Source organism: Harmonia axyridis, chromosome 5, assembly GCF_914767665.1.
Source record: "Harmonia axyridis chromosome 5, icHarAxyr1.1, whole genome shotgun sequence".
Taxonomy (NCBI): domain Eukaryota; kingdom Metazoa; phylum Arthropoda; class Insecta; order Coleoptera; family Coccinellidae; genus Harmonia; species Harmonia axyridis.
The window spans coordinates 7,325,298-7,340,131 of NC_059505.1; the positions used below are offsets into that span (position 1 = coordinate 7,325,298).

The window sequence follows — 14,834 nt, forward strand, 5'->3', positions numbered from 1 at the left end:
ATGAAATTTTAAAAACTAGAGCTCGAATAGAAATTCGAATAGTCGGTTATGAAAATTACTAAGGATTTTCCAATAAGATGTTTCAATTTGATTTTGAAAAATGAGTATATTTTGAGAGAAATGAATAGATATTTATTTCATTGTGAAGAGAAAGGTAGGCCTTTAACGATGGAAAACAACATCAGCCAAATAGCCTATGGTTGCAACACCATATACTTATTCATGAAATTTTCCATGACTAATTCGCACATTTGCGGTTATATGTCCTCGATAACTTCACGAATTCCAACATCAAGATATTGAATCGATTGTAGAGCAATGGCATAGACCATTTCTTTCACATGAAAAAGTCTAAAGATGCTGAACCACAAGATCACGGTTGCTAATTTTTTTTTTATGTTTTGGTTCCCACGAAAGGAGATATCCTGTAATATTCAGAGAACATCGTGAGAACCAAGGAAAAGAAGGTAGGAATTGGTGTTCTTTTTGAATTTATGAAGGTTATATGCCTCGGGGAACACCTCCCTAGGCAATGTGTTCCAGAGCCTTGCTGTTTGTTGTATGAACGAGTCTTTGAAAAGAGATGTTCTGCAGGTCTTCAACGCGACCACAAAGGGGTGTGAAGACTGAACTTGACGGGTTAAACTCGAAGAGACTGCCAAAAGAGGAACGATTGTTGACATTTCAGAAGAGCATCGCCCATGAAAATATCTATAAAATAGAGACAGATCGCTAACTTTTCTACGGTGTTGCAAAGTGGTGAGCGAGTTTGTAAGCGAGGCATCACCGACGAGACGAATTGCCCTTTTTTGGACAGAATCCAGCAGTTTCAGAATATGTTTAGGTGCCGCACTCCAAACATGGGAACAGTACTCCAGGACAGGTCGGATCTGTGCTTTATAAATCATAAGTAGCTGACTGGGAGTGAAATAGCTCCTAGCACGAAACAGAAAACCAAGTTTTTGGGATGCACTTTTGGCAATTGATCTCACGTGATCTTCCCAAGAAAGGTTTTGCTGATAGTAATAACAAGCATCGAGATGGATGACTTCAAAGGTATAGTTACTTCCGACCAGCTTATGTTGGGCATACTGAGATCGGCCTCTCTAGAGAAAAGACATGCTTGTGTTTTGTTTGCATTGAAATCCACCAAGTTATTGGATCCCCATTCAAGAATTATTGCCAAGTCCATATTTATGTTATTAACATTTCTTCCTCGTTCGTTACTGATTTGGCGGGCTGGTATTGGAGCCCTGGAAGAGAAGGCGGTATGGGGGGTACTATCATCCGCAAAACTGTGTACCGGACATGAAGTTGCTCCCAACAGATCATTGATGTGTAGTAGAAATAGTGTTGGTGCTATAACTATAACTTCGAGGAATAACACGATCAGGAATCTTTTTTTAAATTGCTATCGTTTCGTTCCTTTTGTGACACGTAGCGCCGTCTTGCTGAAAATAAACGTCATCCACATCAATATCTAGTTGTTTTTCCTGATAATCCGGCTATAGCGGTAAGTGGTTAATGCCCTCAAATACCTATGGTGAGGCCGCTATTAGTGGAAGAACGTGCTGAGAGTGGTTTCAACGCTTCAAGATCGGTGATTTTGACGTCGAAAACCAGCATGGCGTTGGAAGTGAGAAGGTTTTCGAAGATGCAGAATTGGAGGCATTACTTGATCAAGACTCGTGTCAAACGCAACAAGAATTGGCAGGATCGTTGGTAGTGACGCAACAAGCCAATTCAAAACGCCTAAAAGTCATGGGAATGATTCAGAAACAAGGAAATTGGGTGCCGTACGATTTGGAGCCGAGAGATGTTTGCTTGTGAATAGCAGCTTGCATGGCAAAAACGGAAGGGATTTCTGCATCGCATTGTGATTGGACTGATTGGAGACGAAAAATGGGTCATAAAGATAATCCCAAGCGCAGAAAATCATCGGGATATCCCAGCCATGCTTCCACGTCGACTTCCAAGTTGAATATTCACAGTTCCTAGGTCATACTCAGTATTTGGTGGGACCAGCTCAGCATAGTGCTTTACGAATTGTTAAAACCGACTGAAACAATAACAGGTGATTGTTATCGACCGCAATTCATGCGTTTGAGCCGATCATTGAAATACAAACGGCCGAAAAACAACGAGAGACATGATAAAATGATTTTACAGCATGAATATGCTCGGTCCCATGTTGCGAAAGTGGTCAAGACATAACTGGAAACTTTGAAATGGGAAGTCCTACTTCACTCTCCGTATTCTAAAGACGTTGTTCTCTTAGACTATCCCTCGTTTCGATCGATAGCACACGGTCTAGCTGACCAGAACTTCGGATCTTATGAAGAAGTAAAAAATTGGACCGATTCGTGGATTGCTTCGAAAGATGACCAGTTTTTTTAAACGCAGGATTCGTTCGCTGCCCGAAAAATGGGAGAAAATAGTGGCCAGCGATAGACAATACTTTGAATCATAAATGTATAACCAGTTTTTCACAATAAAGCCTCGAATTTCGGTAAAAACGCCTAAAAAAAAGTTGTACACCTATTTCAAATAATGAAAAATACTGTCATTTCATAAAGGCTCAACTTTTTCGCCGCATTCTGTATTTCGTTGCGGAAATCTATTTTTCCTAAATTTTCTTCAGCCTTATAATACCTAATTGTTATTAGGTCTTGCAGCAGCGTAGCGATTCTAGATCTTCAACATAAGATATGGTACCACTTCAGGGTCTCACAAACATTCAATATATACCCTAAGCCGAAAATTTATCTGAAATCGAAACCCAATGACGACAGAAAAGACCACAATACAAATATGAGAGTTATATTAGATCTACTCAAGAAGTGCCTGCCTAGTTTTAAATTATTCAATTTCAGCTTAAAGTGAGTTGAATTTGATCTACACTGCGCAAAAGAATAAACGCACATTATGGAAATCTCAAATTTATTCTACAACTGAAGGAGTTCTCAATGATAATTATTTTTATCAGAATTATGCATGCATATGTTATCCACTTTCAACGTTTTTCTTCAATGCATATGTTTTTTCCCAGCAGGAATAAAAAAAGATGAGATTATCATATTTTGAATGTATTGGCTCCATTCTGAAATCAGTTGTTCTCGATCAATTCTAGTGATCAATAGTTTTTCTTTCGTTTGATTTTCTACACTCGATCGCTATGCAACGCGAAACACTCAATTTGACCCAAGAGTAATGTGTCCAAGCGGTAGTTTTGCGAGAAGAAGGGTGGACATACACAAGAATTGCAGAAAGGTTTGGAGTTTCCCATACAAGTGTGTCCAGAATGTTGCAGCGATTCAGGGAGACAGGTATGAATGTCCGAAGACCAGGACAGGGTAGACCACGGGTAACAACTGCCATTCAAGAACGTTACTTGAGAGTTTCTTCGTTGAGACAACGGTTTGCAACCGCTCGCCTCCTTCAAAATCAGCTTGAGCAAACTCATGGGGTGCAAATTAGCACTCAGACAATAAGAAATCGCCTCAGAGAATATGATTTAAGGCCTCGTGTCGCGGCAAGAGGCCCAGCTCTTACCCCAGCCCATCGAAGGGCGCGTTTGGATTTTGCGAGAGAGCATATCCATTGGGAAGAGGCTGATTGGGAAAGAGTTCTCTTCACAGATGAGTCTAGATTCTGCCTCTACCATTGTGATCGACGTTCCCTTGTATACAGACGTCCACATGAAAGATATGCTCAGTGCAATTTCCTGAATACTACTGATTTCGGGGGAGGACCGATTATGATATGGGGTGGAATATCTTTGACTGCTCGCACAGACCTAGCGGTCGTTGATAATGGAGCTATGAATGCTGATTGGTATATAAGGAACATTCTTGAAAAGCATGTAGTGCCATTTGCCTCATACATTGGTGAAAAGTTCATTTTTATGGACGATAATGCCAGACCCCATCGTGCGCGCATCGTTCAGGAGAACCTTGAAGAGGTTGAAGTCTCTCGAATGGAAAGGCCAGCAAGAAATCCAGATCTCAATCCGATTGAGCAGGTTTGGGACAACCTCAATAGAAGGTTGAGAAGTTCAGAAAATCATCCAGTTACTCTTAATGACTTAGGAATCCAACTCAGAGAAATCTGGGAAGGATTAGATCAGAACATTTTAAGATCACTCATTTTGAGTGCCGAGCTGTAATTAACGCAAGGGGTGGAAATACCAAGTATTAAATCACTTATCAGCATTCCAGTATTTTGAAAATTGTTTATTTCTCTTCTTTCACATAAAATTCGGTGAAATCCTGAATTTTTCTTCCATTTAATGTGTCTTGTTTCGTTCAAAACCTTCCCCAGAGAACATAAAAAATAAGTTATAAAGTCAATGTAGAGTTAACTTTCATTGAAATTGAGATGTTCAGAATGTGCGTTAATTTTTTTGCGCAGTGTATTTGCATGTCTGTCTGAGTTCACACCTAACTCCCTATCATCCTAATTTTTTTGCAGACAAACAGATGAAACATTGTCATATATTAAGAGACTAACTTTCATGTTATCCATTGTAACTTCTATAGCTGTATGGTGCATAGTCATTGAAGGTGTTCCAGAAAGAAATGCAACTGACACAATCACGAAACATTGTTCATATACACTCACCAATTCTGTGCTAATGAACGGAATTGGTGCAAGTATTACAACTGCTTTTTATCATCTTTTAATCAAATACCTCTTTATGTAAGTCTTCTAACTCGATGGATAATATTTTATGTAAGTCTGATATTCATATTTTTCCAGGTCGTCTCGAGTGCAAATTCCTTTTCATTCTATCTCACAGAGATCTAAGAAATCTTTGATATTTACTGTAATCTGTTGGTAAGTATATAGAGAAAATTAAAATTGGTTCATTCTAACTTAATAAAGGGTGTTTTTTTTGAGCTATAGAACTTTAAATTGCAATAAAACAACGATGAATTATTCGATTGACATGAATTTTATTTATCCGCAAGATAATATTGTGGCATTACATTTTGAATATGATTTCTGGCATATGACCGCCACGGCTGGCTCGGATGTAGTCCAATCTGGACGTCCAATTTTCGATGACTTTTTCCAACATTTGTGGCCGTATATCGGCAATAACAAGGCCAATGTTGTATTCCAAATGGTCAATGGTTTGTGGCTTATCCGCATAGACCAATGACTTTACATAGCTCCACAGAAAGTAGTCTAGCGGTGTTAAATCACAAGATCTTGGAGGACAATTCACAGGTCCAAAACGTGAAATTAGGCGGTCACCAAACGTGTCTTTCAATAAATTGATTGTGGCACGAGCTGTGTGACATATTGCGCCGTCTTGTTGGAACCACAGCTCCTGGACATCATGGTTGTTCAATTCGAGAATGAAAAAGTTAGTAATCATGGCTCTATACCGATCACAATTGACTGTAACGTTCTGGCCATCATCGTTTTTGAAGAAGTACGGACCAATGATTCCACCAGCCCATAAAGCGCACCAAACAGTCAGTTTTTCTGGATGTACCGGTGTTTCGACATACACTTGAGGATTAGCTTCACTCCAAATGCGGCAGTTTTGTTTGTTGACGTAGCCATTCAACCAGAAGTGATGAAAGATAAAATGGACGTAGCGCGCGATACGTATTCCGCACAGAACCATTATTTTCGAAATAAAATTGCACTATTTGCAAAAGTTGTTAAGGCGTAAGTCTATTCATGATGAATTGCCAAACCCAACTGGGAATAAATCACTTGACAGATGTTAAATCGATCGCCATCTTGAACAGTAATGCCAACTTAAAGTTATATACCTCGAAAAAAACACCCTATACAATCTTGATGCTTATTGAAATGAAAAACGTTTCAAGTTTATACTGATATTTTTCATTTTTTTCAAAAAACAGATATTGGTAATCTAAGACTTTTCACCAAAAGATTTCTACAACTACATCAATTCCACTGACCCACACACTCCTTATAAGGCATTCCTAGAAAATTATCCAAAACATGCAGAGCAATCTTCATAGCTTGGTTTTGCAACTTAAAAAATTCTTTTGAAACCTTTTATAATGATTAGCGCGTTTCATTCAGATTTTCATATTACATTCTATTATTTTCAGGTTGGCTATAATACTACTGATTACTTTCAACATAACTTATATAATGATCTACTCAGTTTGGATTCCAGATATTAGAGCAATGTTGTGGTTCACTGAAATTGTCGTCGGGATCATTTTTTTCATTTTCGTGCTAGACGTGATCTACAGCAGCATTGAGAAGATGCTATTTAGTGATAATCGAGTGAGTTTTGAGTTATATTAATAATGTATGTTGAAATAGGTTATAGTCTCGTGATAAATATGTACTTACACTTACTATGGACATCCTATATACTTACTGACAAAGAAACTGCAACACCCAGAAGGAGCTGTTTCAATTTCAATTTTTTTTTTTTTTTTGGTAGAACAGATATTATAGCAAGGGGTAAATGATTGAAATTTGGAGAAAAAAAAGGGTTTACAATTTTTTTCAATAAATTTGTTAATAATGTGTTGGTCCACCGCGATTATTTATACACCCCCCAACACTTCTCGGTATCGATGCAATAAGATGGTCTATTTCTTCTTGAGGGATACTATCCCAAGTTACATATACTTCATGTCTCAGAGCCGCTCAAGTCAGTGGGGGCTGGGGTAAATTTCTAAGCCTTCTACTCATGATGTCCCAAACATGCTCTATGGGCGAAAGATCGGAGGATTTTGGTGGCCAAAGCAAAAGATTCACATGGGTCGCTTCGAAAAAGTTTAAACTAACTCTGGCAGCATGAGGTCGGGCAATTTCTTGCTGAAATATTGGATTCTCGAGCCGGTTGAGGTAAGGAAGAACATATGGCTCCACTATTTCTTGAAGGCAACGCAGCGCTGTCATGTTACCTCGAACAAAGACTAAAGGTGGCCTACTTGCATGTGTAATAGCTCGCCATACCATAACGCCTATTGTCCGGTGTACATGAAGCTCAACATCAAACTGATGTTCAGGTCTTTCTTTCCGACGTCGTCTAACCCTACTTCGGCCATCATATGCACCCAAGGAGAATCGAGATTCATCAGAAAAGACGACCTGATGCCATTCCACATTCCAATGTTGAACCACATCGTTACCGGCGATGCTCAACCGTCCGGGGTAACACAAAATGGGGTCGATAATGCTGCAGTCCAAAAAACCTTATCCGGCGGTAAACCTTTCGGACAGTTACAGGATGGTCATGTACTCCTAATCACTCAGCAGCCAAAGATCGAGTTGTTGCAAATCGGTCTCTAATAGCTATAAATCTTATACGTCGGTCTTGAATTTCATTTGTTCCCCTTAGACGTCCGGTGCTTACTCTTCTTCGATTTTGGGCATTAGCAAATCACACTTGACACATCTCATAACAGTAGTTGGATTCCTGTTCGTACGGTTAGCGATTTCTCGTAATGACAACCCCGCCTTCCGTAGACCAATAATTCGACCCCTTTCAAATTCACTTAGCTGGCGCGTACACGTGCTCTAGGCATTTTAACGACAACTAAACATCGACTTTGGATCTCCTCGATCAGGTTTGTTGTAAAATTTGAAAAACTTGCAAAAAACGACTACAATATTCGAGTAACAAAAATTGTTCACATGAAAAAACCTCCACTCTTCATCATATTAAATTAAGCGATCGCATAACTTCATGAGTTACTTTTGAAAATTTGGTTCAAAAGTAACTCATAACAAAAAAATGAAAAGATTAAATTTATGTATGTATTGTGGGCATATAGCAAGAATATATGATTTGAAATGTTTCGTTTGTTGTTAAAAAAATTGTTTATTGTAATTGAGATGATATACATATGTTGTTCAGCTTTAGCTAAATCCAACAAAAATTTCTCTTTACTTCTCCAAAGCGAAAAAACACTTTCACCCGAAACGAAATTACTGAAATGTTCTACGATTGAACTTGTTTTATGCCTAACACCAATATGAAAACAGAATCGAAGAATATAATAGATAATAGAGTGAATCTGATCCTAGAATAAGCAATCAAATGAAAAATTTCCAAATAATTCACTAAACTTATTTTGTAGATCAACAAATACCTCAAAAGAGCATTCAGAATGATACTTGAGGATATAGAAAACCAACGGATATTGTTGTATACAGTGTACGGAAAATACCTTCTAAGACCTTACCTGCGTCATCTGTACAAACCTTTATATGGAGTTGCACTGAGGGTAAGATAAATAATTAATTCGTTGGAATAAGTAAGTTCAATTCCAAATCATATTTCAGATTTTATGGCACACTGAAAAGTTGAAATATGAAATGAAAGAGTTGATCGAACATTTGATTATGTTTCTTATGTATATGTGCCTGATGTACATGGTCATCATGGCAGATAGGGACTACCGAAGCATATATAGTAACAAACAAGTTAAAAAACTTATTAATGGTTCCTCTTGCAAAACATTTCGATTCACTGATGTGATCAATCTCAGAACGTGAGTTCATAATTTCAACAGATTAAGCCTATTCATGTAAGTTTCATTACAAAAAAGTTCATAAACTATTACTATACTTCGCCAATAAATCAACACACCACTAAAAATTAGGCAGAAATTTAAGATAAATGTTAGACAAAACAGGTTATTTTTTCTAGATCGTTAGTGTGTAAACCTTATACGCATAGAAACCTCTATTTTACAAATACCGGGTGTCGCAATTATAGCCTGCTTTGTTTTTGTAACAGTTACATTATCAAGTTGGAATTGAACGTTCTCTTCGGGCCTTCGGCCATATCGTTTTTCCACATTTTGTTTTTATTCACTTCATTATCTCTCTTATTACTCGAGAAACATCATATTATATCATGACATTTTATTGAATTTAATTATTATTATCAGCATGGAAGTAGAAGGATGTAGCTAAACTTCTAGACCTAGTAGCACGATATGGAAAAGCACACACCGCCATTTTTGGTTCTCCTGTCAGTATTCGGAATCCAAACAAATAAATTGTCATTCAAATTAGTACGGTGTCGTTGAAGGAATTCGCTTATTTTCATAAATAAGAGTATTTGAGGAAAGATTTCAGTATTAATTGAAAGACAGAAGGAACAAGGTTAATACCAGTAAGTTTAAATCCTGTATCATTCCCCAGATTTTGTAAAAAGCCGTGTTTATTAGTTGAACTACAAGTTCGAACTTACTGGCATTAATCTCGTGCCTTCTGTCTATCAACTAATAGTAAAATCGTTCCTTAAATAATCTTATTTATCAAAATAAGCCAATTTCTTCAAAGACGACGTACTAATTTGAATGACAATTTGTTTGTTTGGATTCCGAACACTGACAGAAGAACTAAAATGGCGGTGTGTGACGTCATCACTAATAGAGCGTATTGTCGAATGTAAATTCTTAGGGTTAGTGTAGTATTTTTTGCAAATTCTTCTATAAACGAATATGCAACGAGAAACACAGAAATCTTATATACGAAGAATGTGCTCAAAACAGTAATATGTAACTTAATTATGTTACTGTAACAGTCTACAGAGAATTACAAATTTCATGAAAAAATCAGGCTATAATTCCAACCCCCGGTATTTATTAAGTAGAGTATTTATATTATACTCGAGAACAATGAGACTTTTATAGTGGACATTTTTCGCTTCAATGAGGGTCATTTCTGCATAATGAGCAGTAAATTATTTTAAGACATAAAAATTATCTTCTTCTTCTATTCAGAAATGAACATGTCGCTTAAATAAAAAGTGAGGTATACAATGGCCCTCAGAACATTAATAAGAGGAATGAAAATCGCCTTGTAACTGATGCATTTGTTTTGATGCCAACATTCGTCACTGCTTGTCTGACGGGACACTATAGCAGTAGCGTAACATAATTTGATTAATTTCGAAATGATCAATTGAAAATAATAGTTTACAATGCGATTTATTCATAAAAATTCTTTCTTGTTTCAAAAGTGTCAATGTGTTTCTCCGTTTAATGATTTAGCTATTGTGAAATTATGAAAAAAGGATTACTGATAAAGCATTGAACAATCAAATCAGGATTCTCCACGCTTGTGGCTCGCACACACAATCGGCTAGCTCGATTGTGATTGGCGACACTAAACTTCCATCTCTCTTGTATTCGGGATCGAGCTCAAATGTTCACTTTCCGTTCCTTCTATCTATATTCTAAGACAATGGCCAATGATCTATTTGCTGCAATTTTTCAATGGAGTGCTCAAAAGTACGATTCTGAGATCATTTTTAGCTGTTTCTTAATCATTGGTTTTGAAATTGATAAATTAATAACGATTAAAGTAGTATGTGAAGTGGATCGAGGCCAGAACCTATACTTGTTCTTCGTCGTAGAATCGAACCTCTTCTTAAAAACATCGTTCAGACCTATCTGCCATTCAGTTTTAAAAATTTCGAGATATCTGTTTGAATTTCCTGTGAATTTATTAGCTTTGATGAATATGTGGAAGCAACTCTGATAGAAGCAACACAATCGAAAAAATGGTATGGTAAATTCGCAGTAAAAGATCCAGGAATGTCAGCGGATTACTCAAATAAGGTATTAGGGGTAGTTCGCTTGAGGCAGCACAGATCAAAGAACAAGAGCTGCGAAATACCAGGTCAAATGCAATTCCTAAAATTACCCTGCATAGCTGACTCCTTCAAAATTCAAACCACGAAGACTTATGGCGAGAAATGGAATGAAACAAAACGTCCACCAAGGGAAGGAAGAATGAAGGATGTATGGAAGTTCACAAACAGTAAGGAGACAGGTTCGTCCACATACTTTGGTAAGTGTCCGCTAATGTATCAGTTTGTACTGAAAGTAGATAATTTATTATTATTATTAATTCATGTGATAGTTAACAGGCCAATTGAAAAGTCCCCGATCTACCATAGTAAAACACATTTTTTTGGCAAAAAAATACAACATAGTTGCCTTCGAGGGACATACAGCGATTATAGCGATCTTCCAACTTTTCGATACCATTTTTGTGGTACGATTCGTCTTTCGCTTCAAAATAGATCTCAGTTTCGGCGATTACTTCTTCATTGGCGCTAAATTTCTTTCCAGCGAGCATTCTTTTGAGGTTTGTGAACAGGAAAAAGTCGCTGGGAGCCAGATCTGGCGAATACGGTGGATGCAGAAGCAATTCGAAGCCCAATTCACGCAATTTTGCCATTGTTTTCATTGATTTGTGACACGGCGCATCGTCTTGATGAAACAGCACCTTTTTTCTTAAAATAGGGCCGTTTTTTAAAGATTTCATTCTTTAAACGATCCAATATCGCTATATAATAATCGCTGTTGATGGTCTGGCCCTTTTGGAAGTAATAAATGAATATTAACCTTGCGCATCCCAGAATACAGACGCCAAAACCTTGCCAGCTGACTGTTGTGTTTTACTCGCTTTGGATTCGGTTCATCGTATGCAGTCCACTCAGCTGACTGTCGATTTGACTCCGGAGTGAAATGATGGAGCCATGTTTCATCCATTGTCACAAAAATTCAACCATTTTGCACACACCTTTCGGTACATACTTGGAAGCTGTTTACAACTCCGATCCTCGACTTAATTTCCACCAATCACAAAAGCTCAATTTTGAATAAGAAATGGTTTCTAGTTGGAAAAACTGTGAGACAGCACTTGTCGGCAGATTTTTCGAGTTTACCTGCGGCAAAACTTGACAGCTGTTTCCATGAAATAAACACTTTTTTTAATAGCATAAGACCTTTTTATGAGCATATTTGATAGGTTGAGTACAAAGAGTATAGATATTGTTAACAATCCCGCATTCTAGCGGATCCGCGAGATTGATAATTTTTATCCCACGACTTCGCGGGATTGATATTTTGGTGCGTGATTGGATTCCTTAATTGTGAAGGAATAATAGAGAAAAATTAGTTTTTCTACCTCTGTTCATTTGGGCTATAAAACCCCATTAAAACACTTCAGTGATGTACTATCTAATAATGCATGTCAGTAGTGGGAAAATAAATTTGGAAAATATTTTCCAGGAAAACTAGGAATATATCCCGGTGGAGGATATGTCGCATATTTGGGGAGAGGTATGAAAAACTCACTCATCAACCTACAATATTTGCGAGAAAATGGATGGTTGGATAAATATACAAGAAGTATATTCATAGAATTTATTTTATACAATGCAAATTCTAATATCTTCAACTCAGTGCAAATTATAATTGAAAAAAGTGCTTACGGATACTTGAGGAAAGAAGTTAAGGTATAGTATCTATCGATTCATGTCGGGTTTTCAATTAAAGGGTGTTTTTTTTTAAGCTATAGAACTTTAAATTGCAATAAAACAACGATGGATTATTCGATTGACATGAATTTTATTTATCCGCAAGATAATCTTGTGGCATTACATTTTAATTACGATTTCTGGCATATGACCGCCACGGCTGGCTCGGATGTAGTCCAATCTGGACGTCCAATTTTCGATGACGTTTTCCAACATTTGTGGCCGTATATCGGCAATAACACAGCGAATGTTGTCTTCCAAATGGTCAAGGGTTTGTGGCTTATCCGCATAGACCAATGACTTTACATAGCCCCACAGAAAGTAGTCTAGCGGTGTTAAATCACAAGATCTTGGAGGCAAATTCACAGGTCCAAAACGTGAAATTAGGCGGTCACCGAACGTGTCATTCAATAAATCGATTGTGGCACGAGCTGTGTGACATGTTGCACCGTCTTGTTGGAACCACAGCTCCTGGAAATCATCGTTGTTCAATTCAGGAATGAAAATGTTAGTAATCATGGCTCTATACCGAACACCATTGACTGTAACGTTCTGGCCATTATCGTTTTTCAAGAAGTACGGACCAATGATTCCACCAGCCCATAAAGCGCACCAAACAGTCAGTTTTTCTGGATGTAACGGTGTTTTGACATACACTTGAGGATTAGCTTCACTCCAAACGCGGCAGTTTTGTTTGTTGACGTAGCCATTCAACCAGAAGTGCGCTTCATTGCTAAACAAAATAAAATGGACGTAGTGCGCGATACGTATTCCGCACAGAACCATTATTTTCGAAATGAAATTGCACTATTTACAAGCGTTATTCAGGCGTGAGTCTATTCATGATGAATTGCCAAACCAAACTGAGAATAAATCACTTGACAGCTGTTAAATCGGTCGCCATCTTGAATAGTAATGCCAACTTAAAGTTATATACCTCGAAAAAAACACCCGTTACTATCTGCGTATTCTGTATGTCCTTCTTGTAAACATTTTTCATGAATACTTTTTTTCAGGTTATAACGTCGAAAATGTTACTGATGTCAAAAGAAAAAATCATCGCTGTGCCTATACTTTTTGGGCTCTTCATATTTCTCGTAATAATATTGTCGACAAGAACCGCAATAAGAATTAAAAAAACTGGAGTGTGGTTTTTTAAAGATTTATGGCATGTGGTAGATATTGCACTTATAATTCTCAGTTTGGGATGTGTCTGTGTGTTTTATTGGAGAGAGTTAGAGATCAAACGCTTACTAGATTCTTTGGAAGGCATGGATCCCAAAAGATTCCCAAAAACTTATTTCCCTCTCCTGGACCTAGAGAATATTTTTCTCGTGTTATGCACTATTTTGATAGCCGTGGCCACTATAAAACTCTGGTATCTCTTTCGGTTCATTAAAATAATCAAGATAGTAGAAAGGACTATCAAAACAGCTTTTCTGCCACTTTGTGCGTTATTCTTTTATAACGCCATCGTGATCTTAGGTTTTGCCTCCTTTGCTTTTCCCATGTTTGTCGACCGCTCGCTCAAATACGAAGGTTTTCTTATTACCTTGGAACGTTTGATTCTTCTCAATTTCAGAGCTTTGCGAGGTGAAGAGTTGAAGATGTTGAAAGAGCCTAAAGTTGGATTAGGTTATGTCTTTTACGTATCATACATATTAGCAGTGCTATTTTTCGACTGTTTCTATGCAGTAATCATCATTGTTTATTATTCGAAAGCTCAAAATTTTTATTCAAATTATTCAGCAATATATTCGGTTCGGAATCATATCAAAGACCAATCTGCTTTTTACTACAACGTTTGGAAAATGAGATTCAAGTCTTTTAGACTTGGTGGTGGTAGAGATAGAGCTAAAAAGCCTGCCCTGCCAATTTCTCCAAAGGCTGATGGAAGCATGTATGCTGAATCATCAACTCTCTGCGTAAATAAACTGAAAGCAATGGCCTTGATAAGTTTGAGCGCCATCAGAAATTCGAATCCAAAACGGAAACCTCTTACTCAAAAAGATATTCGTATTATGACATACGCTTTGTACTACTTGAGAAAATGTAAAAGACCTTGTTTGGATGATGAAGAAGCCGAAAGGTACTATAAAGGCCATATGGGAAGACATAAAGTGAAAGTAATGCACGACTGTGAAATCAAGAAAGTTGGAGTAGCAACTTCAATATTATTAGGGGAGGGCCTAGCACATACTCTCAAAGAGCTGAATATTAATATTAATAATATTCTAATGGAAGAAAATATTATTCAGATGAAAAGAATGCAGAACCATTTATCACTTATGTGGGAAACTGTTAATAAAATCAGTGTGAAAGTAATTTTTCCTGAAAATAAAGCAAGTGATGTGGAGGATATATAACTGATATTTACAAACGGAAATGAGTATATTATATATTTTTAAAGAGGCAAATGTATTCGTTAAATCTATTCAATATATTATATTCAACGTTGATATATGTTTTCAATTAATTGTTAAACTATCAATCAGGAATAGAATAGAATATAAAGAATAATATCAAAGAAATTTGTCTC

At 37.1% G+C, this 14,834-nt stretch overlaps 1 protein-coding gene across 3 annotated transcripts in view; it reads left to right on the forward strand.

The window, feature by feature from the left end:
• LOC123680420 overlaps positions 1-14,752 on the forward strand; it is a 46,385-nt gene extending 31,633 nt beyond the window's left edge. For 2 of the 3 annotated variants that reach the window (XM_045618313.1, XM_045618314.1), the window contains 9 exons: positions 2,667-2,879; positions 4,471-4,698; positions 4,759-4,836; positions 6,099-6,279; positions 8,091-8,237; positions 8,296-8,504; positions 10,478-10,818; positions 12,048-12,274; positions 13,312-14,752. In XM_045618313.1, coding sequence (XP_045474269.1) covers positions 2,667-2,879; positions 4,471-4,698; positions 4,759-4,836; positions 6,099-6,279; positions 8,091-8,237; positions 8,296-8,504; positions 10,478-10,818; positions 12,048-12,274; positions 13,312-14,661 — 2,974 coding nt within the window. In that variant the 3' untranslated portion in view covers positions 14,662-14,752. Of the gene's footprint in view, positions 1-2,666; positions 2,880-4,470; positions 4,699-4,758; positions 4,837-6,098; positions 6,280-8,090; positions 8,238-8,295; positions 8,541-10,477; positions 10,819-12,047; positions 12,275-13,311 lie in introns of those variants that run through there. The other variant, XM_045618315.1, reaches the window with a different exon arrangement.
• Positions 14,753-14,834: the final 82 nt, after the last annotated feature.